The sequence below is a fragment of the Lachnellula hyalina genome, assembly GCF_007821495.1.
Source record: "Lachnellula hyalina strain CBS 185.66 chromosome Unknown contig00225, whole genome shotgun sequence".
NCBI classification, from domain to species: domain Eukaryota; kingdom Fungi; phylum Ascomycota; class Leotiomycetes; order Helotiales; family Lachnaceae; genus Lachnellula; species Lachnellula hyalina.
This window is the reverse complement of record NW_022157339.1, coordinates 1-27,904: the sequence shown is the minus strand read 5'-3', so window position 1 is coordinate 27,904 and position 27,904 is coordinate 1. Positions and strand designations below refer to the sequence as shown.

Sequence of the window (27,904 nt, the reverse complement as noted above, 5' to 3'; positions counted from 1 at the left end):
TCAGTTTACCTATGCGATATCCGCTGAAATTAGTAGCATTGCCGTCCCACCAGTTGTCTCTGTCTAAAAACGGGATTATAAAGTTTTGGAGACTGCTGGGCTTCAAGGGCAGCTCGCTAATGGACCCAATGTCTATCAGCTGCTGTGTTGTTAAACCGTAGAGCATTTCCCGTTGGAAATCTTGTGTCTGCAGTTCAAGCTTTAGCTGCTCTGTAGTTGGTTGGTTTTGAGCACCCAGAAGAGGAAGAACGGGCTTGACAGGGGTGAAACCGCTTTTGCGCCTTTGCCACATAGGAGCACCTCCATATCTGATTGCCCATTGTGATCCCATAGCTACGTAAAATTGAAATGGGCAAGAAGGCCTTGAAATAGTTGAATATTTACGGCGAGTGACATGCGAAATTTTACTATGCCAAGTAATTGTTTGGGCAAAGAGGAGGTCAAGTGGAGGACAAAAGCATAGAGTGTGAAACTGAACAAAGCGGAGATTTTTAGCATCTTTGTCCTTGACATCGATGGCTGGCAATTTGATCGCATTTGATCATGTACCTTTTGTCCGTTTGCGCTACTTTGTAATAATGCCTTTGGCTCGTCAATCCAAAGCTTGTTTTGAGGCTATGAAGATTGTCCACCATGTCGTCGTTATATAGACGGTGTATCCTACCCTCCAGTCCATCAGCTCTTTATAAAAAGCACTGTATTTAAATGCCACAGTGGATTTGGTATTGACGGATCTAACAAATGCAAAGGTGTGAATGGTGATGGAAACACCCAGTGCGCGCCTTGATGCCTGTCGCTGGGTGCCTAGGTGGACGCGTACTGTAAGAAGTCTCGCAGCTTGCGGGACTCTCTTACTTGGTACTTCACATATGGTAATCCTTAGTTGAGCAAGTGGGTGAAGCAAATAAGACGTAGGTAAGGTTAGATATAGTCCAGTCTTGTGGAGACACGCGACTGCCGATGATCATAAGGTATGGTAGGTATGTAGAGAGAGAGAGAGAGAGAGAGAGAGAGAGAGAGCGATATTCGTACTTGTCTTCTATGGAGAACAATAGAGGGCACGTGCGACGTGCACGTAGGGCTCTACCTAGAGCTAAAAATTTACCGACCCTTGCTGTACCTGATTTGATTTGGTGGTGGGGTTATTGTCCAGCGTGCATCTGAATCAACACTTCAAGCCTTCCCTTCACTGCGGAGCCAACAACCAACCTTGAGCTACGAGTATTCTCTTTGCTGCCTCGAAACATCCCAAATCTTGCAGCTCCCCCAATCTCGTTCAATCTTCTCTTAACCGTCAGCCAGCAGACAGACGTCTACCAGAAGCACCGAAGATATCATCACCGCACCGTTGCCCCCCCGCAGAAAAATATGACCTTATGACTTGATAGCGAGTCTCGAAGCATGATCTATACAACCTCTCTGCTTCTGCCATTCTCCTAGCAGTGGAAGACGACATCTGCAGGCAGGATCACAACCGTCTTGCAGATCAAGGCCTCTGGAAGCAAGCAGTCATGGAGACCCAGGTGAGTCCGCACTTCGTTCACCGGCCTCCTATGACGGGGCAACGATTTCAACTTCCATTTCAATGTCCCCTCGAACCCCAAAAACTGACTCTTGTCATCTCTCAGGTCTTGAATGCCATAGAAATCGCCTCGAATCCTACTTCAGACCAAAGCCTCAACCTACAAGCTATCAATTTTATTCATGAGCTCCGGTCAAACGCATCTGGCCGTCAGGCATGCCTCTCCCTCTTTACAAGAACACCAAAATGTTCCGAAGTGGTCCGTTTAGTATCCCTAGACGTTGTCAATAATGCTATCCAAGCAGAGCAATTTGAAGATCAAAGTTTGAGTCATGTAAAGGATTCTCTTCTGGAATATATCAGACGTGCATATGGGTCTGGCAACCGGGACGATGTCGACCCACCAGGCCTTCAGAACAAACTTACACAGACCTTGACCTTTCTCTTCATATCAATGTACAAGAATGGCTGGGAAGGGTTTCTAGACGATTTCCTAGCCTTGACCAGCCTGCAGAATAATGGATCGAGGGATAACATTGTTGGAATTGCCCTATATCTTCGACTCCTAAGCTCTATCCATGACGAAATTGCCGACGTTATGCTGTCTCGTCCTACCTCCGAAACGCGGCGCAACACCGAGTTGAAAGATCTACTACGAGCACGGGACGTTCAGAAAGTTACGACTTCTTGGCAAGAAATCCTCGCGCAGTGGGCAGGTCGGGACGACGGGATAGTAGAGATGAATCTCAAAGTCGTTGGCAAATGGGTTAGCTGGATTGATATATCCTTGATTGTTAACGAAGAGACATTGAACCTCCTTTTCCAGCTCGCTGGCCGCCCCAACCCTTCTAATAGGGAGGATAAAGTGCGGAACGCCGCTATTGATACCTTCACAGAGATTGTGGCTAAAAAGATGAAGCCATCAGATAAGATGAACATGGTCATTTTCTTGAATTTGGGACAAATTGTTTCTCAGCTTATTGCTAGCCCGGCACTTCATGATCTACGTACGACATCTAGTTATGATACTGATCTCGCCGAAGCTGTTGCAAAACTTGTCAACAACGTCGTTTTTGATATTGTGAAGGTGCTTGAAGATGTTCAGGTGGATGCTGAGACGAGAGCAAAAGCAGAGCAGCTTATCCAGTCTTTCCTTCCTCTTCTTCTACGATTCTTTTCAGACGAATACGATGAAATTTGCTCGACAGTTATACCATCTCTGACCGATCTTCTCACATTCTTACGCAAAGCGAAGCCAATCCCACCTGCATACTCTGCGATGCTGACACCTATTCTCAATGCTATTGTCCAGAAGATGAGGTATGATGAAACTTCAAGCTGGGGAAACGAGGACGAACAAACCGACGAGGCAGAATTCCAGGAATTGAGAAAGAGGTTGCAAATCTTGCAGAAGTCGGTTGCTGCTGTGGATGAAGCACTTTACATTGACATTTTGAGTAATGTCATTGGAAACACTTTCCAAAGACTCGATCAACAAGGCGGTCAGATGGATTGGAGGGATCTTGATCTCGCCCTCCACGAGATGTATCTATTTGGGGAGCTTACGCTGCCAAACGGAGGTCTCTATGCAAAAAGCCGACCCTCAGGCGTCGCTGCTGAGCGCTTAATCGTCATGATGTCGAAAATGGTTGAGTCTGGTAAGACTGTCGTAAGTCTGTCGTAAATATAGTATTTGCTAACAATTGAAAGGGATCGCTTCCTTCGCTCACCCGGCAATCCAACTACAGTATATGGAAATCTGCGTCAGATATTGTACCTTCTTCGAGAACCAAACAGGATATGTACCTCAGGTACTGGAGCATTTTGTCCGGCTTGTCCACCATGGGCATAGCAGAGTCCGGACACGCTCTTGGTATCTTTTCTATAGATTTGTAAAACACTTGCGAGCTCATCTAGGCAACGTTGCAGAGACTGTTATTCAGTCTATCAGCGATCTTCTGCCCATCAAAGCCGAGCTTCCAAGTGAAAGTAGCGCTGATGATGATATGTCGTCCGATCAAAGCGACCACTCTGCAGATGCGGCGTTTACTGGACAACTCTACCTCTTCGAGGCTATTGGCTGCATCTCATCGACCTCAACAATTCCCGTGGAGAAACAGGTTCTTTACGCACGAACTATTTTGGAGCCTCTTTTCTCCGACATCCAGCGTACTCTACCATCAGCATCGTCCGGCGACGCCCAGGCGACCTTGCAAATCCATCATATAATCATGGCGCTGGGAACTTTGGCACACGGGTTCTCAGACTGGACCCCTGGAAATGCTGCAACGGCACATCTAGCGCCCATGAAGGAGGTATCAGAGGAGTTCAATCGCGCCGCAGAAGCCATTCTGATTGCACTTGAAGCCCTCAGAGCTTCGTTCGACGTACGCACAGCCGCCAGAGCATCCTTTACCAGATTAATGGGTGTTCTGGGTATTGGAATGTTACCACTTCTACCTCGCTGGATTGATGGCTTACTATCTCAAAGCTCTTCCAAAGACGAGATGGCTATGTTCCTTCGCTTATTGGACCAGGTGGTTTTCGGCTTTAAGAAAGAGATATATTCCGTCCTAGACTCTCTTCTCACACCACTCCTTCAAAGAGTCTTCGCAGGCCTAGCCGAACCAATTACTGGAACCGACGACGAAATCCAACTTACCGAGCTTCGACGAGAATATCTGACATTCGTCCAGATTATCTTGAACGAAGGCCTCGGAGCTATCCTTGTCAGCGACTCGAACCAACAATTCTTCGAGCCTCTTATCATCTCCGTCACTACATTAGCAAAAACTGTCAATCCAGACACCGGCAACCTCTCCGCCAGCCGACTCGCTTTCTCGGTACTTACCCGAATGGCCGACCTCTGGGGTGGTCCCAACATCGCGATCATCTCCCCACAACCAATGGCCTCTATCCCTCCATCTCCCGCGTTTCCAGGTTTCGACCGCTTCCTCATAGAACGTTTCCACCCTATCTGTTGGGAAGTTTTACGAGACCCGCAATTTAGACCAGTGACGGATGCGCAGATCAAACAGGTTCTGAACGAAATCGCCGGTTTGGAACAAACTATTTACACTAAAACCGGTGATATGTTTCTGCAACATTTGCAGGGTTCCTTCTTCCCAGCCATGGGTATCGATGGCACGGATTTTATCAAAGCGATGACGACGTCCGCAGACCGCAAAGGACTTTCTGGATTCTTGCAGAGGTTCTTGAAACATAATGGTTGAATATGATATGATATGATGCGAGGAAGGGTGGGTTTATGATGCATGCATATAATAAGGCGTTTTTCGGAGGTCAATACCATGTCAACGAAAGATACTTATTGCAAGGATTTGGGGTGGGTGGGCGAAGGGTTATTCGAGTGTGGGCAGAGAGCCCTTCAAAGTAGCAAAAGAATAGGTAGTCAAATTGAGGATTAGATAAATACAATTCGCATTTGGAATACACGAAGCTGCGATAATGACGCCGAGAACACAAATATACATGCTGCGATATTGCCACCCCGTAGCCATATCCCTACTCCTTGGAAGAATGCTCGATGTCTCACTCCATCTAGCAGATTGGAGTACAGACAGAAGAATATCCAACTTAAGAGACCATAACTAAAACTAAACCAAACCAACAAATATAATGTATGGTATGTTGGAAGTGGCCATACATGCATGGATGGTTTCAGAAGAGAGTGAAGCAAGCAATGGATGGCCATCTTACTCCCTAGTCGATGCCGAACGCATCTTTGCAGAAGCAGAAGCGAGGACTGTATTTAAGAAGAAGTCGAGGCTCATTACTTGGGGTGGGGTGCTAGATGCCGTAGCTGGAGCTGGACTCAGCAAGAATTCAATGTCCATCTTGAGCGGGATTCTTGCTAATTGCTGATGGAGATGGATGATGATGTTGCGTGCGTCTTAATAGCTAATCGAGGAGTCAGTTAGTAATTGATAGATGTATATATATGGTAGCGAAAACCTTACCAGCAATGATAAGTTTAATGAAGCGGCTTCTTTCCGATGATTTCTTTTTTCAATAACTGAATTCCAAGAGATAATGACAAGAAATGGATTAAGAATTGTGTGTTGGCTTGTAGTTTTCTTTTGGACCCTGAAAGGACTAACCTGAACAGAATTAGTTGGGAGGAAGTTGGAGTTTGGACTGACTTCACTTACCGAACCGAAATAGATTGATACAAGAAGACGATAGTTTCACAGATGAAAAGACTCTTAGTTTGAAATGTGTGGTGAGTGGTAAGATAGAAAGTGTGCAGGGGAGGACGGGAAGAGGTTTGTAATATCATAGATAATAAGAAAACATGGTGGAAACGTGCAACTTGTAACTTTTATAGTTTAGTGTGATGTATGGTGCGTTGTGCCTTTGCCCTTACGAGCATGGGAGGAAAATATGACCGTAGGCGCGATTCTGGCACTGCGGTTCCACTTCCCTGGAGACCAAAGCTAACAAGTAAAAGATGGTACTAGCATAGCATCTAAGCTTTAAGGTGGACATAGGGTACTTGAAGATATTCTCAAAAGCCTACCTAGGTATAAACTCAAGTGTGGGAATTCTTCCTAAGGGGGAAAGAGTGACGAGACGGAAAGACAGAAGCAATGGAAGCCAACCACCAAAACATCACAAGGAGAAGACGAAGTAATGCGGGTAAGTCAAGCACCTAGGTGAGTGTAATTTGGAGACTTTCAATAAATATCAGCCATTAACTCTTTTTACTTGAGCTCACTGAGAACTTTCTTCAACTCCTCTGCAACCGCATCACCAACCTCCGAGGTGCTCGAAGTGCCACCAATATCCTTCGTCCGAATCCCCTTCTCAATCGTTCTTCGGACTGCCTCCTCTACAGCCTTGGATTCGGCGGGCAGGTGAAGCGAGTAGTTCAGCATCATGGCCACAGACAGGATCGTTCCTACCGGATTGACGAGTCCTTGACCCGAGATGTCAGGTGCAGATCCTGGGCTCGTCATTAGTTGAGATATCGCAAGATGAAGGGAAGGAGCTTACCGTGAATTGGCTCATAGATACCATTGCACTTGCTCTTTCCATCCGGAATACCGCTTAAACTTGCACTAGGAAGCAGACCAATGCTTCCAGGAATGACGCTCGCCTCATCACTGATGATATCCCCAAATAAATTGCTCGTAACCACAATCCCGTTAAGCGCTCGTGGGTTCTTCACCATGAGCATAGCAGCGCTATCAATCAAATGATGGCCGATTTTCAATTGCGGGAACTCATTGGCCATAACCTCAGTGACGACTTTCCGCCATAATCTGCTCGTAGCGAGAACGTTCGCCTTGTCCAAACTCCATACTGGCAGAGGGGGATCATGCTGCAGAGCCAAATGAGCACCAAGCCTTGTGATACGCTCGATTTCCGGGCGAGAATAAGGTTCCACATCCCACGCGATTCCATCACCATCATCCTCTTTCCGGTCGCCAAAATAAATACCCCCAGTAAGTTCCCGAATGATATTGAAATCCGTACCGCGACATACCTCAGCCCTCAGCGGCGAGATATCAACGAGGGATTCGGAAGCAAAATTACAAGGCCGTAGGTTGCCAAATGTGCCCATATTCTTTCGGAGTGCGAGGAGGCCTTGTTCCGGTCGTACCTTCCCCGTCCCCCATTTCGGACCACCAATTGCACCGAGCAGGACAGCATCTGCGGCTTTAGCAGCGTCGAGGGCTTCGGAAGTGAGGGGCTCGCCGGTGGCATCAATTGAAGCCTGTTTTAATATCAGATTCCGTCGGTGAAAAGATGAAAAAATATATACTTACGCCGCCGAGCAAATGTTCTTGGAAATTGAAAGTTCCAGCACCCGGCCGAGCAGCCTCAACGACCTTGAGAATCTAGCACAACAATCAGCTTCTAACCTACCATCCCTCGTACGTTTGGAGCTCCTCATACCTTAACAGCTTCTTTCACAACCTACCATTCCATACGTTAGCAAGCTCCTATGAAGCCATTGAGGAGGAAATGAAGCTTTACCTCGGGACCGCAATGGTCGCCAGCAAAGACGACGATATTATGAGTTGCCATTTTGTGTAGATTCAAAAGTTAAAAGTTGTACAGTATGAAGATGTGGGGGGGATAAGATGATGTTTTTATTGACCCCGCGCTTCCGATTCTCGGAGACACACTTTAATGCCGATCGCGCGACTTGAGTACAGTACCGAGCTATGCGCGGTTGCGGTGTATATTTCAGAATAAGAGGGCAAAATAAATCATTTTCGAGAGGTTGTATCTAACTGGCTGATATCTAGATGGTTTCTGATCAGCCTTGTAAGATTATTAGATAAAAGATGCCAATTGTTCTAGGTCGAGTGGCACATTCAAGACCGCCCAAAATAAGTGTCGCTTGTTCTAATGGTATTCTCCAATAAGTCACCACCTACCTACCCGTGCATATAGTCAATGAGTACCTAGGTATAAACCAGATGGAATAAATCTGCTGAAATTTCTATTTCTATACAAGATATTGCCCACATACTATTGCTATCCTAACTCGCCTGCCTATTGCGTGACCATGTGCGACGCTATGCTTTGATGTGCTATGCTGTGCTGGTGCATCATATTCGACTATTTTACATACAGAAGAAGGGTATCAAACGACAAAAGAAACTCTGTGATGCAACGCAATGTGATGTGGGGTAATACCCGTCTGGTTCAGTCCTCTTCGTATCTTCATATCGAGGAATCATCTTTGGACGTATGCTACGTATGTCATTTTGGGCTTCGTGAATATGCGTGGGGGGATTAGTGAGGAGGTAGGAGAGGTTTGAGCGTTCGTCGGGGCTTAGTGGTCATCGCGTTAGGGAAACCATGACTTCCATTGTATGGATGGTCGGTGGAGGGTGCCTTTATCGAAATGATTTGAAGGATTTGTGGGCTAATGGCGAAGAGCCTACGTGGGTGATTCCTCGTGCCGAATCTCGAATACGGCCACCTCTCATATTTGGAGTATTGGCACAGAATGCGCAAACGTAGACAGGAGGAAGACTCCGGCGGTCAATGCCAACACATTCAGCGTGGAGCCAATTGTCACAGGATTCGCTTGGAAACGTCAGTAAGTGGGGTTCATCTTGAGCAATAGGAACGAACACATACCACTGAATCATGAAGCCGTCACTATCAGGCTTATTGCACACGCATCTCGTAGCGCCACTTCTCGAGCTAGGTGTAGTCCCATCAGGATCCGTAATTGTCGTTGGCGAAAGATTGGTGGAAGAGCCAAAGCTCGCGTATTGCGAGCTGCGACGCGGATGGTTGGACGAATAACGGTGATGTTGAGGATTACGAATCTTCGTCATTTGGATCTTCTTCCTGTCTTCCATCACTTTCCGCAGCTCCCGCGTTGCATCTCCCAAACCCTCATCATCATCCATCACGGTTTCTGCCTCGCTTTCATCATGATGCAAAGATTGCTGGCTTGAAGACTCGGACTGACTATAGCCACTGCTGCTATGTCTCCTTGCATTAAGACCGCGATTCGAAGTCTCAAATCTAGCAAGTTTGGGGCCCTTGGATGGCGGTGCAGCTGTGAACGACGTGTTTCGACTTGGTATTAGGATTGGCTCATCGTCCGAGGAGGAGTCGTCTAGTGAGGAGTAGAACTCCTCGCTCTTAGTTGATGGGCCTCCTGGAGTTGTCCTTGGCTCTTCTTGAATCGTCACAGTTTCTGTTCTAGCTCTTCCCTTGGCATCTATCGTAAACTTAACTTCCATTCGAGCTCGGGGAGCAGGTAGCTCGGGAATTGAGGTAAGGCTGGACGGGCGTTGTTGCTTTACTGGAGAAGAACGACCCGTACGAGGTCTGACTCGGTCTTTAAGACGGTTTTAGTATGTATGTACAAGCAAAAAAAGTACGGGCAAGAACTTACCTTGAACCCTCTTACCCCTAGTATCACTGACGCTGCGTTGGAGGCCTGGACGCGCCGATCCTTTGACTGGCGAGCTCATGGTCCCTCTTTCATAGCGACGGCCCTGCCTCATATCTCGAGATGTGCGAGACATAAGGAGCTCTTCTCGATCTCTAGAAGCCTCTCTTAATTGGTGCGAATAAGGTTCTAGAGGCATATGACTTGTGACAGGGCGTGTAGGTGGCAGGGAAACGTCTTCGAATTCCGAAGGCATACTTACGGAGTTGTGGCGGCTGAAAAGAAGCCCTGGATCCACTGCACCGTCAAGTGTCACAGCAGAAAAGGGATCTTCTGAAGCGTGAGACGTGCTAAACTCAAATGGCGGCAAAGACGTTAGTGGCTGCTGTTGCTGCTGTTGCTCTGGCACCGAGATCTTTGGGGCCAAGGCCCTTTGACGCTTGCCAGCAGAGGCTGTGGAGATAACCTTTTGCTGTGGTAGTCGCTGGCTCGACGACATATTCACTGTCTCCTGGAACATCTGATTACTTCGCCCCCAATCGAAAGAGGTGCTGGCTTTGTGGGAAGAACTTGTGTTAAACATGCCGCCGTCGTCAGCAGCGAAGTCCATATCCATGCCGCCCATGCTAGTATCCCCCTCCCAAAAAGGTTTGGTATTAGTGAATACAGGGGCTGTCGCAGGGGCAGACATTGGATAGAAGAATTCTGCCGAGGTTGAAGGAAATGGCATCATGTTGGACTGCTGTGTTGGTGTTTGGGAAGAGCCATAGTGGCCTTCCTGAGAATCATTCTGCATAGTGTTGGTCTGAAGTTTCGGCGCCAGTTTCCTTGACCCTTTGGATGCCGTTGCTGGAGGAGTAGCTGTCTGTCCGCTAAAAGCTTCTTCCAAACGTTTCCTCGGCCTTCTTGGGGTCACCTTCTTCTTTGTGCTGTCATCGAATCGATTGCGGGCGGTTGAAGGTGGATATAGTCCAGGGGACGATGGTAATTGGTTTGATGGATCGACGGGGGCGAGGGGTAAATTTGGATTGGGCGAAAGGTGATGAACATGAGTTGCGATTTCAGCGTTGATATCTCCCGCACTAGAAAGTGGTCGCCTTTGGCCTGTGGTATTCAAAGGTGTGCCAATGTCAACATCAACGAAAGAAGGATGTTGCGAGCTTGTCAAGCGACCCGGCGTCGAGTGGAAGACTGAATATTCCTCTGCAAATTGGGGCGTCCAACCGCTCCTATCCTCAAAACTCGAATTGTTGTTCCTGGGCGTTTGGAACGTTGGGCTCGGGAAGTGGGCAGAAGTCGGAGTCTGTGTAGGGGTTGGAGGTTGGGCGTTTGGATTCCCAAAGCTATTTGGCACAAATTAGTAAACGTTTACGCAGACAACTTTCAAAGGAACAGATACCTGAATGCCTGTTGATCCCAACTCATAGCAAAGTTGCCTTGCTGAGATATAGCAAATGGGCCGAGGCAGAAGCGCTGCCTACACAAGTAATTGGAGCTCTCTGATAGATTTTCTGAACCGACCACCACCCTCTTTTTTCCTTGATTGATATCAGGTCTGAGCTTTTGTATGCTATGCAAGTGTCGTCTATAGCTCGGGTGGCTCGGTAGGGTGTTGTAAGAGCAACTGTGGGGGTTTCGAGCAAACAAAGGATTCAGAACATGGCAAGCACGTAGATTGGGGTATCTTTCGGCCCTAGATGTCGCCAATGGAGTCAGTACTCAAGTTTCAAAATCAATATCCAATTGGGCCTACCAAGATTATCATACAATCAGGCGTTCACGGCCGTTGGAGGGGCTCAGGTCAAAAAGCGTAAGCAGAGGTATCGTACCCGGTGCTAAGGGATGGAGTTGTGCCACTTCTTTCTCAACCAACACTCAAAATTAATTACGAGCAAGCGAGCAAGCGAGCAGCTAGTTCTTGTCTTTAGCAGTCTTATAAAGGGTCCAGAATCCCTCGAGGAATGTCGTTGTTGCAAGCACACGATCGTCAGATCTGCAAGACGTTCCGGTATGAAGGAGCACAGTAACGAGAAAAAAGGGTACCAGGTCAGGGTCGAAAGTCGTAGCGGAACCCGAATTCTACCAAACCCACAGAGACGTCTAGGCCAGCTGAAGAATTATTATTATTATTTACTGGCGTACTGCTGGAGTTTCTCCGAGCATTATTATCGACTTGTAGGAAGGTTTGGAGGAATGCTCATTTCAGTGGGTAGGAACGGCGTCAGGAAGCGTGATGATCAAGGCAACGAAGCGCGGAGGTAAGCTTGCATCTGCAGCTTGTAAATAGCTTAAAAGCATATACACGGTAAAAGGATGGGGAAGGTCAAGCCTAAGATGTTCCGTAAGGCGCGCGGAGCTGTACGATTGAGAGAATAGCAGGCGGCCGCTTGGTTGAGTAGGCAATGCATCTGCTGGGGGTTCCTTCTTGCGAGCCAGTGAGGTTCCTTATACAAGTATTGTCAGGTATTGCAGAGACAAAGTACACAGTATTTACCCGTTTCCGAGCCGGATTGAACGCGAAAGGCTTGATAGAGAACGAGCTTCATAACCTAGGTACATGGCATTTTGTGAAAGATATGGATTTCCATGTACCGCTCTAGAGGAACATTAGCGTGAAGCCCGTCTGGGTACGCCACTACTGTGCTCACTCTCGAGCTGGACACAAAAAGCGGCACTTATTTCTATCAACTCTTAGCCTCTCACTCCGCCTGGAACATTATAAATTGGTGCCGCTTTTTCTGTCATTCGCGAGCCACTGCATTGCATCTTTTGACTCTCATGTATCCATAATATGGGATGATCGATTGTACCTGCATATAGTATATGATTCGACCATACACATTTGCATTCAGCGGTCTGGAGTCTGCTTTTCTGCCCTACAGATCGATCCAAGAACTGGAAGGACCTGCATTAAAGCATAACCAAGTGACAAGTGCAAGTGGACGAAACCTTCTTCTTGAGATCCACCCCACCTACCCACCAGGAGTCAGGACACCAAAGTCCGCTAAATCATTATAATCTCCGTCTGGCCATTATGTGCCCAGAGCTTCCTTCCAAAGTCAATCAGATATGTCATCATCTTTTCAGATAACACCGAGTTCCTCGTACCTTTTTCCGCTTCTGCGAATGGATCCCTAGCATCTAGCAGGCAAATCTCCGAAAAACACCAATCAAAAGCTGTTTACTCATAGCGTATGAATCCAACATATCTTTATCTTTTGCTTCTGAGTTCGCCTAAAATGGTAGGATATGAAAATCCGTACCTACTGTACTCCGTACAGCACAGCATGCGTCAGATGTGGCTTCAGGGTGTAATAACCGAATGGTTCTCAACGAACGCAGCAAGCCTGCATCTGGCTATCCCAAAATCCCATCCTCCCATCATCCTTGATCAACAAGGGGAACGTCTGCAGTAGCTCCCTCGATTCGACCCCTCGTCGCTTCAACCCCGAAAGAATAGTTCAAGCAGATACTCTGCAACGAATGGGAGGTTATCTATTATGGGGTTTCCTTTTCTAGAGAAACAGACGGCACAGCAAGTTCAACGCTCGAGTCGAGTAATTGTTAACCAACCAGTCACATCTTCAGTTTGAAAATTCAGCTGGACCGGGATTCGTCCTAACTATCTCCCCCCTAAAATAGGAGCAGGTCGTTAAACGGCTTGCGACTTATAACTACGCATTAGAAGGCTGCTTGCCGGCTTGCCGACTCAGAGCCACGAAACAAGATGGGTAGTTTCTTTTCTTTTTTATATATGAGGTTATACCTACGGGCTCTGAACGCACCCCGATATGTCTCCTCGATCACTGGGTTTTCCTGGAACATTTTCACCTGATATATGTTATTGACAGCACCGAAATACTGCTCACAATGGCCTTCTCAAGTACAAAGATGGTAGGAGCCCTTCCACTAAAGCATTCTTAAGAGTAACACATAACACGTGCCCCCCCCCTCGTTTCCCTCCTCCCCGACCCCACCACACCAGTTTTCAACATCCAGCCCAGTCCGCAAGCCACAAGCCACCCCCTCGCTACGTCTTCCTAGTCATGGAGTACGCAATACGCATCACCAAGCAATTACAAAGTCTAACAAACGCATGAAATATTGCGCAGCTGCCAGCCACTCGTTCAACTCGTTCAACGACCTAGCACAATAGCGTTATCGGCTTGCTCGCCCAAGAAAGGGGCTACCCTACCCTACCCCTCCATGGTTTACCCTCGTTGAAATACTCAGTATTCTACGCAGCAACGTCATTATCTATTACTTCTGCTCGTATTCACACCGCAGGTCCCCATTCATGCGTAAGAGTAAGGTAAGTTACTTATCCATCTAGTCTCTTGAAACTCTCCAGCCTCACCTATTTCATCTGAAGCATGCACGCATCTCAGTCACCTGACTGACCAGGGCTGACGATGGCTCGCGCTCCTTCAAACCTCCAATTATTCATCAATAAAGAGGTCAATCAATTCCCACATCTATTTCTATCGTTTCAACCCGGCTCTAGGCGACAGTCCCGCATTCCCAGTATATCATGTGATTACACCTGACCTAACATTCCATCTAGAACATTGCCACCGTGGGGTTTCGCAACTGGATTAGCGGTCAAGAGAGCCGTAAGAGATATTAAAATTCCATCACTCTGATCAAAATGGCGTTATTCCCATTTAACTATTAAAGTAAAATAATAGAATGAAAGGCTAATAAATTAGCAAATGTCACCTCAGTGTCCTATCTAGGCATTAAACTATCCATACAACTATCATCAAGCCGTATAATAAAATATACCAAAAAAAAAAACATACCGTATTACCCAACCACCCACTCACTCACTCAGATTCCAAATAAACCTTGTCTTATCTCAGAAACCATCAATCAAACAATCCTTCATCTCATCTCATCCATCATCAAAGCGCAGCGCACTCTTACATCAAAGAAATCACAAACTCAAAACCGTTAGTTCGCCTCCTGAAAACATGGCGTTTCATTCATTCCACGGGGGTACTCGGTAGTCGCGAGAGACAGTTTGGCGCGTATGATCTTCCGACCCTGCGCGCGGCCACGGATCTGATCTGAACATCCCATGCCATCCCTCGCGCTTAGCCGAGGGATGAAGGAAGGAAGGAGAGAGGGAGGCTCAGCTCAACGAACGGACGGAGTCTCCGGGATCGCATCGCTGCTGGTTACTTGATGAGGAAAGAGTTGAGTTTCTGAGGAGAGATGAGAGGATTGTTTGTAGCGAGCGAGCGAAGTGGGTTTGAAAGGGGTGCGGTGCTTGCTGTATTGTAATTGTTTATGATATTATATGAGAATTCTTGGCCATGATGGGTTCTTGCTTTTCTTTTTTGAAGTCATTTTCTTCATTATGGCTATCTACTAGATGGTATCATATGCATGGTCAGGAATCTACTCTGCCACGTATTCACAAAACATACCAGGGGGAATATATACCAAGCGAATTAGAATGTCGATTTTTGATCTTGTGTGTTGATTTGATGATGGTCGATAGTCGTTCGTTCGCTTGCGGTTCATAAAATCATCACCAGACAAATTATTCCTCCTCTTTATAGAGCTCAGAGCTCGTTGCCCCCTTAGACTTCAAGTTCCCCTCCATACCCGATGAATAGTTGAATTCGTCATTCGTGGAGTGACGCGGACCCGCCATTCGCCGCGCTCCTTTTCTTTCCTTCTTTCAAAACCCCGACGCGAAAAGCAATTCAAAGCAGTGACAAAAGAAATTTGAGGTCAAATCATTCCTGACAGGCCTTCCAAAGGATTGATTGTCGTTTTCCGATTCTGCCGCGCTTGGCTTTGATGAAGCATACCTGGTGTAACGGGCGTATTGGCGACCGAGTTACTCGGGGTCATCTGAGGCGTCATCGGTGGCTCGTTCTTCGGTTTTGCCATAGTCGAAGCGCCCAGCGCACGAGTATGAGAAGATTCACGACGACGCTTCGGCGCATCCTTGATTTTAGGGTGCGTGTGGCACTTTTGCGAAAGTCAACAACAGTTCCTAGTAGAATAACAGAGATATTGGACTTACTTTGTAGGCGTGTCGGAACCAAGTGGTGCCCTTCTTCTTGCTGCTCACCAGTGCAACCCACTCGTTACAGCTGCCGCACAGACCCTCCCACACATCTGGGTTACCATCCATGCGGCGCGTCTCTTGTGGCTCTTGGAACGGGCTGCCCGTCGCAGCGCTGATACCATGCGTGAAACTTTTGTCGTACCAGAAAGCGCTGTTCTTCAAGACAAGCCATCTTCCGGGCTTGCAAATTCCACACCAACCTTCGCGCTTGTTCCCATGACCACGTACCCATCTCGGCGTGTAAAGGTCTCCGTCAAAGCGCAGTTCCTGCTCGTGTGGCACCAAGTCGCCATCGCTCGGGTTCATATCCTCCGGAGGCGGCGGAACTTGCTCTTCATGGAGAGACGCATATAGATCTGGGGGGTCGCTTAAGTCGGTGTAGTGCGAATGTAGCGAATGCGGATCAGCGTTGCTTTGGAGCATTCGGAAAAGCCCATGGGAGAGTAGGGGTGGTGGAGCTTCAAATTGGTGTGTTTCCTGGTAGTTTCCGGAGGGAAGTAGCATGCTGTTACGATGGAAGCCTGTGTTGTTCTGAATAAGGAATGGGTGCTGTTGCGTTTGTAAATTGCTCAAGTTCAGCGGAAGTTGAGCATTTGGTAGTATCGGGGAGGAGTGTCTCGATGACATGCGTGGAGGGTGGGGTGTAAAAACCTCATGACCTTGGTGATAGATAAAAGGAGAAGGTCGCCTATTTTGTGCGGGGGCGTAGGAACCAGTAGACCATCTCTTGTTGCGGCTGCTGTCCATGTTGTAGGGTGCCGATCGCATACTCGGACGGGGTGAAGGCGAGGCGCGGCCTCTGCTTTGTGTTCGAACAAGCTCGGAACGATGCTGTGGTGTCATTCTTGGTGATGCCACGGGTGATAGTTGGGTCGAAGACATGAGCGAGTTGCGATTTGAACGGGGCGGGTAGTCAGAAGTGTATGATTGCGCTTCTGACAACGTAGTAGAGAAGTCATCATATGATTGCATCTCAGAGAGCGCCCCAGTTGTCGACACTGTAAAGGAAGAGCCGGACATGCGCCTAGAACTGTACGACGGCTCCAAACTTAGACGATCACTGTCCATTCCAGGCCCAGAAAAGCGCAAGTCGAGGATTGGAGCACTCTCGTCTGTTGAAAATTGTTGACCCATATGCATATCTGTGTCAAGATTCTGCAAGTCTATCCCATCATTGCAAGCCTTAGACTGCCAACCATCTGTGGCGCCTGTCAGATGAAGGTTTCCATCGAGTGCTCCTCTCTCATTCCAGAAAGACTTACTTTCACCACCGGATGTAGAGGGGTAAAAGTCTTGCTGTACTGAGTATGTCTGAGGAAGCCCATCATTGACTGGCTGCATCGGCATAGTCGATGAGTCCCAGGCAGGTAAAGAGTTGAACTCTTCGGAGAAGGAATAAGGAAATACAGATTCGTGAATTGTCGCTGGTCGAGGTCTCGACACAGGAGGGGTCGGCGAGGACCACATTCCAAGTCCAAGTGGTTCGGTCTTTACCGATAATTCAGGTGGATTCATGGTAACTGAGGAAAATGGTCTGGGTGAAAAGTCCCGTCTAAACTTGTTGTTTGGGTTGAATGTATAGGAGGGTGCTTGGATTTGTGGCTGGTTACTATGGTTGAGGTAAGTAATAGAGTCTTACGGGACAGTGGTGGGATGCCTCACAACTGCGCTTGGTCCGAGGAGTCCATGACGAAGTGTCGTCCACGTTGTATCGATTATAAGCCAGCCCTGACAACCATCGTCGTCAGCGATGATAAGTAGTCTTATGAAGAGTTATGAAGACCAGAAAGTGGAGCATAGTCCATGCGCAGTGAGATCAACTAGAAAGGTTTAAAAGAATACCTGTAACTTACCAGGCGGGTTAAGATCGAAGGATATCCACTCGATATGAATGACCCAGAAGGCAGTCCCGGAGGTGTAAGGAATGCGTAGAGTTTCTGCGGAGCTTCCGAGAAACGAAATTGGACAATTGATGCCTCGCGATTGAGGAAGTGGGGGATGTATTACTACCAGATCGGTTGACCAAAAGGAGTGTGAAATGAGTTTGTGCTATGCAAAAGTATAGGAACAAACTCGTTTGGATCTGCGTAGCCTGGCTTGACCTAGATGAGAGCCAGCTCCCAGTATATAGAGCAGAAGAAAGCGAAATTAAATGGCCGTAAAGGAGTGAGTGGCCGACTGGAATAGGAAGACTTGCGATTGGGACGACGAGGAAAGAAGTGGAAGAGGGGCACTGGGCGGTGCTGCATCCTTGAGTAATAAGAAGAGAAAGACATTCCTTAACAGCCCTGTCCCGGGATCGGGACTGTCTCAACCCATGTCAGTGTTTTTGATAGTTGATACAAGCCAAACAGTAAGTACAAAACCTGCGTGGTACAGGAAAGGACAGGAACGATACTGGGCCCACCAGCCCTTGGCATCGCGGGGGTCACTAGGAGCCCATTTGTAGCTAGGATCGAATCTATGGTATCGAAACCCGATAGAGCCAGGGTTGAATAGAGTATTGCACTGTATTGGTCATGGAACAGCGATTTGCTAGGATGTGTTCACTGTTCATCCAGCAGTTACCTATTTACTACCCACTAAGGAAGGGGGTGGCTTGTCGGTCTCATGCGACGCCACCATATTATACTGTAGACAACCTTATCTAGGGTAAGCCAAGCTTGGAAGAGCAAGCCTAAACATCTGAGGGTGTATAGTATGTAAGGACCTACGTATACGTATATGGTGCGAATAGCCCACCACACGCTCAAACGTTGGGGAACCAGTACAGTACGATCTGTCCTTTGATGGTACTGTAAGTTTAGGCAGGGCCACAAAAGTCCAGCTTTGTAACGTCTGGCTAGGCCTTTGATCTTGGGCAAACCACCATTCCGACATTTAGAGTGACCAATAAGATCCATCACCTTGCCCTGCTACTTACTATACATCAAGACCGCTGCCACCAGTCAGCTCAGCGCTCAGGGATTACGCTTAGTCGCAAGATCCGGTCCGGCTCTTGTTTGAGGATCTTCCACACTGGCAGGGGATCTCCCCGGATGTTGTGAGAAAGACAGCAGAGCAATATCAGCCCTGCTATTATTGCTATCGTGTTGTTCGAGGGCTTGGACTCTTTGGGTACGGCAACCCCGCCGCCAGCTGTACAAGAAACACGCCAACCCAACTAGTCGGAATGCTAGATGAACGAGGACTCTTGTTGAGCAGGCGAATGCAACAATGAATGAGTCTTTGAGATATGAGAGGGGAGGGGAGGGGAGCCTTCGCGGCGAAAGTTTCATATTGTCTGTTGCGAGCAGTGAGGTTTACTGTTATTTGTGGAGATGTCGATGAATCTAGTGAAGTTGCTGCAGGTCGTGGGGTGGTCGTGGCTGTGGCTGTGGAATGAGTGAAGCGAAGCGACAGCGACCCAACAGATGCTAGGATGCAGAAGCGAGCCTTGTTTGACTAACAACCTGAAACGATGCGCGTGCAGGGAGGGCGAGGGAAGGGGAAGGGGTTAAATGGTTAAAAAGCGCCAAAGAAGGGTGGAGGGGGCGGGACCCTTGCTACAGTAAGGTATCCGCTGCTGTGGCCGAATGGGAATAGTTCCAAAATAGACGTGCATGCGCTGACACTGTACTGTACCTTTCGTACTGTATCCACTACCAAACTCAACCTCAAGACTTGAGATCAAGTCACTCGAGTCGCAGCCAACTGTGGTGTCGGTGCGCATGCGGATGAGGTTTTGCAACAATGTTGAAGGCTGACATGCTGGATCGCCATTCGATCTGATACCGCCCGTTCTGTCGAGTAACTCTATAAAAAACCTCCAACCTCACCCAACCGCCGACCAACCATACAAAATACTGCCCGCCATCAGCGTCCAACCCACCACCTTCGGAGCTTCTAAAGTTTCTAGATGATGGTTGGCTATTTTAGGAGCCGTGTGAGTGAGATCAGTAGGCCAGCAAACATAGTGCAGCTCGGCCCGTTAACTTCAGGTTCTAGAACTTCGCCCTGTCGAAATTGAGATGAACTTAGGGCCAAACAAAAAAAAGCACACCTTTCTCGTTGTTGTTCTTGTTCTTTCCATAGAAAACTCGTGAGACGAAACGACCACGGACCATGACAAACATACATTGGCTTGAAGTCGCTGTGGACAGACAAAACGGCACTTCGAAGTAATATCATCGGCTTTATTGATCTCGCTTTTTCTGTCTGCCGCAGTGCCGCGAGTTCATGTACCCTGCTACCCTAAGCCCTCTACTGTAGGTCCTTGCCTTTCGGCTTGCCTGGTGCTCGCATGAACTTCACTTCTCAATCCGGGAAATGGACTTGCCTGATGTAGATAATCACCATCAATAATAGAACACTCATATGAAAATCTTATGCCAGCGATGCCATTCCGGCTGAATAGAGAATAGACGATATGATCCGCGTCCACGCGTCCATACCTCCGTACGGAGCTTTTCTCTCGTTTTTCTAGTCTCATTCAAACACGATCGACTCATCACCTCGCCTTATCGTAGATCATGATTCTTGTTTCTTGTTTCCTCAAGCCTCAGCTTTAACGCCATCCAAATTCATGCAAACACCCGAATGAGATATTGCTTCCAAAACATCACCCATCCCCCTTAATCGTAGAGGCTGAATCATTTTCGAGTGATCCCTACTAACCATGAACGCCATCTTTAATCCTATCTAGTGTTCCCCAGGTGGTTGCCTAGATAGGTTCCCAGCTCTGGGACCCCCTTGCAATCAATGGATTCTTTCCAGAAGCAAGATCGAATCCTTCTTATCTAACCCTTGTTGATCTTGCGCCATACTTCGGCTTCCGCTTCTGAAATCTTCTCTCCGGCCTGCTGTGTCCATTTCTTCGCGGTGTTCCATATGCTTCCCGAATCCATCGCACCAAAATTCTCGGTAGATTCCCGTCCACCTAAGGCTGATGATGCATTAATGGTCTCCTGTGCCCTTCTCTGCTCGCTCGTTTGATCTGAAGCATAGACATTCTGGTGATATCCCGGCGGGTGCTCGAGACTTCTTCGAGGCCCTCCGGATTCAGTGGACGGAATCTGAACAGGGTACGATGACGATGGAGTGTTTGAGGTAGCTGTGGACGACGTCGGGGGTGGTCCTCCAAAAGCCGAACTAGGTGGTGGGATGCTCATCTGTGAGGGTAATGGCCTCGAGGTAGGTGGCTGGGGAGCAGATGTTTGTTCTGGACGGAAGGTTTCGCCGTCCTTGGGAGGAGGAACATTCCTACTTGATGGAATAGGTGCGGCGCCTGGCTGTGGCGGTGGAGGTCTCTCGGCCTCACTTGAAGTTGTCTTGGTTGGTTGCAAAGGTGCATATCGTTGTGCTGCTGTTCCAGTAGGCGCAGGGAAAGCAGCAGCGCCGGGTCTTGCTGGAGGATAAGAAGATGTAGGTATTGACGTTGTCGTGGCGGGCACATATTGGGGAGCAACAGGTGAAGCCTCTACATTGGGAGCAGCTGTCTGTGGCGTTACCCCAGAAGCCTTTGAGGGGGCATTCAGGGGACTCTGCGTATAGATTGGTATTCCTGACATGATGAATTCAGTCTCGAGTCGAGCGATTCTCGGGGTAGCCGTGGTACGAGTGCTTTGGTGCTTATGGAGGATTCGATGTTGTTGTGGCGGGTGGCTAGGGCCCGTGAGTTCCTTGTGGCTTTGAAACGCTATGCAGAATCCAACCAAATGTTGCGTTATTCTACTGTACGAGTTTGTAAGTTGAAAGAAGATTGAGTGAGGTTGAGGTTGAAACAGTTATGGAATGTGATGCGTCAGAAGAACTCTCAAAGAGCACAGCACCGCACCCCACCAGTACCCCTGCCAAATGACGTATGTGATGCCGTTATTGACCACCAGGAGGATACAAACAAGACAAGTATAAGTCAACGCAAAAAGCGGCACTCATTATCATCAACTTTTAGTCTTTTGATGTCCATGAATCTGTGCCGCTTTTTCAGTCTTCCGCAAGCATGCCACTTATATCCGTTATTGGTCAACCACAATGCTATATCTATACCTCAAATCTATCTCACCAAACTCGTGAAACTCTTTTACCCCAATGTAACTCGCGACCAAAGAAGGAAGGTCCGACTCTTAAATTTTACATTTCGTTGTTCACATTAATTGGGAATATTGATTCGGTCAAAACCAGCTTGATTGAGTTTATCTATGAAAATGTGCTGATTCTACCCCTCTCATGTCCCATTAGATCTCTCAGCAGTCCCTTTACCCCCGCAAAGCTCTAAAAGTGCAATGTTCCTCCTTCACGCTCAATCAGATTTCTCATCAGCACTAAGTCTCACCAAAACTCACTTAGGCTTCTTACCAAGTCTATGCTTGCTCAAAGCATCCTTCACCGCCTCAAGACCATCGGAATCAAACCTGCCCTGCAACAATGAAATCCTAGGTACTTTCGGAATATCGTTGAACATCCAATCGGCAGGATCCGGGTGTTGCTTAATAAGAATCTCCATTACTCCTATGAATTTCTCGAGTGTCTTCACAACGGACTCATTCTCCTCGTCTTTTGCGAAACGCGGAGCTATGAAAGTGATCTCTTCGACCTTTCCCAGGGTCTCAATCGCATGCAAGACGCAGTATAATGACCACATAACGCAGTCATTATAGCCTGTGGCATTCATGGTGCAAAGCATACCGTTCTGTGGCGTGGAGAAAGACGACGGCGTCAAGGCTATGAATCGAATTTGCTCGCCGTCTGCTCTGGTGACGTCTGAAAGGAATGATCGCAGGAGCCGCAAGTTGCTGAAGATCACTTTATCCTTGGGGTTGAAATACACCAACGGATGTCCCAGGTCGAGCCAGGATGAAAAGCTGGGCTTGTAGTGTTTGAGAATCTCTTTACGAGAATCGTAGGTTGTGGACACCATGCTGAGAGGTGTCTGAGTAGCCTTCCCTGGGTGCTGAAAAACGACGACTCTCGGTCCGGGGACCGCCAACTCCCAAATATTTAGCACAAGCTCTAGTGGAAGTTTGGAAAAGGGTGTGAAGGACTTGCCTTTGTTGGAAAGTTCTTGTGAGTTTGTCGATTCAGACATCTTGTGGGGATTCGATGTTGCGATGAATAAGATCTGATCCTGCGATGAATCAAAATTTGGAACGCATGGTACTATACTTGAAGTTATATACTTGGGGGGAAAACGGCAGAAAAAATAATGATCGGTAAAATTTGATACTGTTCTGGTACTGTAAAAATATTGTTTCTCCCGAAGTGGAACATTATGGCGTTATTTGCTTTGGGTTGCCTGGAATCGGTAATACCATATCCTCACTGCTATATGCTTGTTGCCGGTCAGTAATCTCCTCTGCAGTCGACTTCCTGGAGGTGCCTCTTGTCACGCTTCGGTAGAGCATCAATATAAGAGTTTTATTCACTAAGACAACTACCAAGAGCACCAGGAGAAAAGCTAGAAGTGCAGAGGTAGGAAGTTGGGAATAACCTCAAGAGCACGGGTCACGTCACTAAGCGAGCTGATCCATAACGTGCCACCTTTGTCTGTTACCAAGGCGGCTGAAAAGATTAAGTCCACTTTCATTATTGCAGAGCCGTACCCAAATGACGGAGAAAAGCCATAGCGTCGGCCATTAGGTCCACCAGTCAGTACTAACTACTATTGTGTTACGATGAATACTAAGCAATTACTCATGCAAAATCATAATTTGGATAATATGCAAGTGCCATATAACAAACAAAACGTGTTATGTGTAGTAAGCCAGGAAATTTGTCATTGTTCCTCACTTAATTGTTGTTCAGTCAGGCGACTGTATTTCGGTATAAATTTCTCGAGTCCTTTGTAACAAACAGTACACGAGAACAAGTCAAATAAACTAGAAAGAAGCCCTCAAAGAACAGTTTGTTCATCGTACAATGGTTTTGTCATCCCAGAAACAGAAGAAAGACAACAATGAAAAAACAGGATCAGTTTTGGGCCGTCAGCGGGCATATAAATAAGCCAACGCAAGCACCCCCAAAAGACCAACTCAACAAACTCAACACAACCACCATCATAAAGCATCAAAACGAACATGTCAGACTTTTACACCATACCTGGCAACGGCTGCATCGTTCACGAGCTTTTCCCTGACGGTAATTGCGCGGACTGCAGCAGAGTCGAGAAAGCCTACATGTATCCTCCCCCTCCTACCACAGAGGCAGAGGACAGACTAACGGCAGCCGAGAAAGCACAATATTCGTTCCAACCTATTCCTCTCCACAGAGATGACGAATCTTACTACCCTGAACGGTTGGCTCTTGAAGTTGATAAGCCGAAAAGGGGCCGCCCCCGAGGAAGTCAAAACCGACCAAAGTACACCCTCGTCCACCAAAGATCCATAGAGGTCTCGGATGATGACACGGAAACTGCCGAGGAACGTTCTGAGCCGAACAAGGCGTGGAAGAGCTCTAAAGCAAAACAACCCACTACCCAGCCAGCAAAACCCACCCTCATCCGCCAGAAAACGCCCACCCAAGAGCTCTCGGACGCCACCATCTCGAACGACACCAGCCCGGACGACACCATCGTGGTTGACGTCGGAGATGAAAAGATCGAAGACCTCTCTGAGCTGCGCGAGGCGTTGAAACGCTCTGAAGCAAAACTCAAGATTGCAAAACAGAAAACACAGCTGCTGGCGGACCTGAAGAAGGTGGAAGATGAATTGGCTGCAGAAGAAGACAAATCAACCAATTTTATTCCAGTCAAGAGCGGTCGAAAGCGAAAAGCGGTGTCAGAGCCGGAGGATTCTTCAGAAGGGATACCCACTTTCAAGAGTCCAGCCAAGAAAATCCGAAGACAAAAAATGGACTCCGAGTCAGAAGATTCTCCAGAGCCTCGACGTCGACTAAGACGCTCCAACGGATTCGCAAAGAAGTATGCCGAATGAAATTTCAGCATTAGAACTCTTGTCCTCTTTCGAGATGATGCGAAGAACATAGCAAGGTAGTAAATGGTCCCACTCAATAATACTGAATTCCCCCTAAAAAAGTCTATCCACACGTGAACCATGCACCATAGTAATGAGTGAACTGAACGCATGTTCTAGTATTTGAGTTAATAATAGTTACTCCCTTGTTCCCTGAGTTCGAATCTCACGAAAAATTCCAGCGCCAATGCCAACAACCAAGAGTACAGCATTGAATATCGCCATCATGTAAAACGGGCCCCGGGGGATAGACTATCGAACAAAGCGCCTCCAAGTTTCGTGAGCAGTAATATGGCTGCACCTCCCGAAAGGGAATATACCCCTGCAATGGAACCTTTGAGATGACTTCTGGACTTAGTCTGCACTGGTGCCAACGATGAAGCAATGAGGGGTTCAGTCTCGTTAGCATCATTGACTATTGGAGTTGTTTGAGGTCCTCCCAATTGTGAGGAAAGATTGTAGCCTCCTTCATCTCCAAGAACGCCGCGGCCCAATAAACCAAGGCTACAGACGATGGCTCCAATCTGGCTGATGCCAATCAAGGCCACTATCAAAAAGACAATAGGGCTTCCACCTCTGCCATCAACATTCTTGGGCTCTGGACTAACAAGCCTCGCAAAAGCTGTATACCCAACAATGCCAAAAACACCTGCTATGAGAAGTGGAATATTGAATCGACGGTATCTATCGGACAAGTATCCAAACAAAGGCGCGCAAAGAAGCGCTATGAGCTGCGAGACTCCCGTCAACTCAGCTGAAAGAATGTATGCTGCTCTACATTCTTTCTTTAGCTCTGGCGAGGGGTCATTTGGTGAGCCTTGACAGAACCCATTTCGTATGAAATAGGCGTTTATATAAAGAGGAATGAACAATGAGATGGCCACGGAAGATGCTCTAGCAATAAATCCACCGAGATAGCCTAAGCCAATTTGAGCATCTTTGAATCCCAATAACGTAGAATCGAGTAAAAGTTTCCAATATGGGAGGAAGGGGGGTTGACAGCTCTTGATTGCCCTTGGGTATCGTCTGAAGGCACAGCCTCGTAATCGTGAGATGGGGACTTCCCAAGGAGTAGACGCCAACCCTTCCCCTCTTCTCCTTCCAATCCGCGCAATCCAAAAAAGCAACAGGATGCGACAATGAGGGCCACGGCGCCAACCACATAAAAGCTATCAGCTACAGCCTGGCCTTGCGTCTTTCCTTTCAGATGAGAAAATTGTGCGGGTAATGGAAGGAAAACAGACAGAGCTACTAGAGCTCCGCAACCAGTAAATACACCCACCAATCCAGCCAGCCGAGGCGGACTCGATGAGGTCTTGGATGCAGTCTTTCTTGTATGTCCGTTCGAAGCTTGAGGGCTTGACCTCCCATTGAAGTTTGACGGAGTAATAGTAACTTCCGAGTCGAGAGACGCAGCAATACTGCGACGACCTGGTACCCCTTCCGAGCTATCATGTCCCTCATGTCCCTTCACAGAATCCGCATCATGATTGTTCCCTGTCATCGAAGGTAGGATGGCTGTCACCATTGTGGCTCTGTCGTCTGATTTAGCACCTAAGAAATGAAATGTATGGCGATGTAATACTCACGTTGCCGCCCCACCGATGCTAAAGAACACCCTTGCGAGAAGAAGCTGCGGATACACGTTCTTCGCCTGCACAAACAGGAAGAGCGCGAGTCCAACAATAGTATACCCCGCAACACAGACATTCCTCACACCCAGTCTATCCGAGAGAATACCCCATATTGGACACGCAAAGAGCGCAACCAGCTCATCCACAAAGCCCAATGTTCCTACCAGATCTCCTACGCCATCTTTGATTCCAATAAGGTCTGTAATCACGAAGGATACGCTGCTGTTCAGGAAGACGAGGAAGGATATCGAGAATAAGCACACAGCCAGTAGGTACGCACAAGCTTGGGTGGTGGTCGTCGATGACGCGAAGGGGAGGTATTTGGATACGGAGAACGTCTTTGGCTTGTCGTCGGTGTCGTTAGCCATGTTGGTTGTATCAATTGATGTCCGGGGGCATTTTTGTGGCGTTACAAAGAGTCTTGGTGAGAGAGTACCGGCACTGTACTGTACTGTACCGTACGGGAGGACGTGCGTACGTGCGCTTTCGCGGGCGGGGTGGGATCCCGATGTCCCAAAGAGGAAATAAGCATGAAGTTAGCTCGCGGTGGACAAGCGGCTCCAATTCAGAACGGTGATAATAAGGTTGGGAATGGTTATAAATTCTAAAAGTAAAGATAGAAAGACATTGGAATAGATCTAATCAATGAAAATGCCTCTAGAAGCAATGAGGGAAACAGCTATGAGATATTAATCTAGTAACCAAATCAGAGGTTCTATCTATCCTTACCTCCCCCTGCCCGCCCCACCCTAAAAGAGCATTGAACAAGTTCCCTCATAACGACGAGATTTAGTGGAACAGGATCACGAGATTGTCAAATATATCATTCCAAGAGAAAGACAGGTTTCTTTGCGTTATGAACTTGACTACGGAGTAATACCCATGAACTTATAACTACGAACGCAAAGCTCTCATTGATTTTAGTCGACGTCTAAGCGCGAGACTCTCTCTCCTTCATTACCTGGGCTCTTTCTCGTATCTGGGTAATGTGAATAGTAGGTCGAATCGCTACCTTGCCATCATAAACGCGACGTCGTGTAGATATCTCCTGCTCCTGCTTCCTCAAATGAGACACGTTCTTGACGGTAGAGAATATGGTGAGCCAAATCAATCCAGACTGCAACCACAGTTGTGAACTTGACTTTCAAGCAGAATATCCTCCCATACAAGCCTCGGCGCATTGGGAGTGTGTGTGGTTTAGAACCAGTTCATTGCATAGGCATTCAGCTCCGAGCCAAACTCTAAAAAGTAAGGAGACCCAGGCATTGTGTTAAAAATCTTTATACTAGAATTAAGATATATCAGGCCTATTGCCAGTCATTATTACAACTCCTTATACATTATCCCAATTCAATCTCCATCGCCCATCTCTAATGTGTTTTTTCCAATATCAATCCATGTATGTTTCCGTATCCATCGCTTATAAGGACAGGAATATAATGCGCTAAAGGACGCCGTTCTGACCGTGAAGTTTAAAAATTTGTGTACCAATACGCCGAAATGTGCCATGTTTCGCCCAACCCAAATGGATGAATAAATGGAACGAAACAAGTAGAATTATGCAAGGGCAAGAAGAGCTAGAGCACCGACAAAGGCGTATGCTACTGGCCGGTTTGTTGGTGCTGCGCCTGCACCTGGAGTAACCTGGAGAGGGGCCGAAGGAGAAGCTGAGATGGTTGAGGATGGTGAGGGAATTGAGGCAGTGGTCAGATTGGCTGACGCAGTGGTGATTAAGGTAGCTGGGGCGGTGGTTGAAATAGTAGTTGATGGAGCAGGTGCAAGAGTAACGGTCGAGGGAGCTGCAGTGTGATTAAGGTAGTTGGG

The 27,904-nt window shown here is 47.6% G+C and overlaps 6 protein-coding genes across 6 annotated transcripts; 1 reads left to right on the top strand and 5 right to left on the bottom strand.

Annotated features, from left to right (window-relative positions):
* Window positions 1-1,511: 1,511 nt before the first annotated feature.
* los1 (Exportin-T) lies at window positions 1,512-4,755 on the top strand (the record flags this gene model as incomplete). The annotated part of the gene is made up of 3 exons (XM_031153542.1): window positions 1,512-1,523; window positions 1,629-3,180; window positions 3,233-4,755. 3 exons carry the CDS (start codon window positions 1,512-1,514, stop codon window positions 4,753-4,755), a joined length of 3,087 nt encoding a protein of 1,028 aa, XP_031001623.1.
* Window positions 4,756-6,246: 1,491 nt separating this feature from the next.
* Window positions 6,247-7,576, bottom strand: LEU1_1 (3-isopropylmalate dehydrogenase; the record flags this gene model as incomplete). Its single annotated transcript, XM_031153541.1, has 5 exons — window positions 6,247-6,488; window positions 6,539-7,262; window positions 7,315-7,386; window positions 7,445-7,465; window positions 7,526-7,576. 5 exons carry the CDS (start codon window positions 7,574-7,576, stop codon window positions 6,247-6,249), a joined length of 1,110 nt encoding a protein of 369 aa, XP_031001622.1.
* An 821-nt stretch (window positions 7,577-8,397) lies between these two features.
* On the bottom strand, window positions 8,398-10,838 carry LHYA1_G008620 (uncharacterized protein; the record flags this gene model as incomplete). Its single annotated transcript, XM_031153540.1, has 3 exons — window positions 8,398-9,359; window positions 9,417-10,756; window positions 10,813-10,838. 3 exons carry the CDS (start codon window positions 10,836-10,838, stop codon window positions 8,398-8,400), a joined length of 2,328 nt encoding a protein of 775 aa, XP_031001621.1.
* Window positions 10,839-15,155: 4,317 nt separating this feature from the next.
* meu26 (Meiotic expression up-regulated protein) lies at window positions 15,156-17,186 on the bottom strand (the record flags this gene model as incomplete). Its single annotated transcript, XM_031153539.1, has 4 exons — window positions 15,156-15,398; window positions 15,454-16,697; window positions 16,761-17,107; window positions 17,161-17,186. 4 exons carry the CDS (start codon window positions 17,184-17,186, stop codon window positions 15,156-15,158), a joined length of 1,860 nt encoding a protein of 619 aa, XP_031001615.1.
* A 3,090-nt stretch (window positions 17,187-20,276) lies between these two features.
* On the bottom strand, window positions 20,277-21,047 carry LHYA1_G008618 (uncharacterized protein; the record flags this gene model as incomplete). The annotated part of the gene is made up of 1 exon (XM_031153538.1): window positions 20,277-21,047. The coding sequence occupies one exon, from the start codon at window positions 21,045-21,047 to the stop codon at window positions 20,277-20,279; it is 771 nt and encodes a 256-aa protein (XP_031001616.1).
* Window positions 21,048-24,670: 3,623 nt separating this feature from the next.
* On the bottom strand, window positions 24,671-26,448 carry LHYA1_G008617 (uncharacterized protein; the record flags this gene model as incomplete). The annotated part of the gene is given in 3 exon segments (XM_031153537.1): window positions 24,671-25,383; window positions 25,401-25,981; window positions 26,036-26,448. 3 exon segments carry the CDS (start codon window positions 26,446-26,448, stop codon window positions 24,671-24,673), a joined length of 1,707 nt encoding a protein of 568 aa, XP_031001617.1.
* Window positions 26,449-27,904: the final 1,456 nt, after the last annotated feature.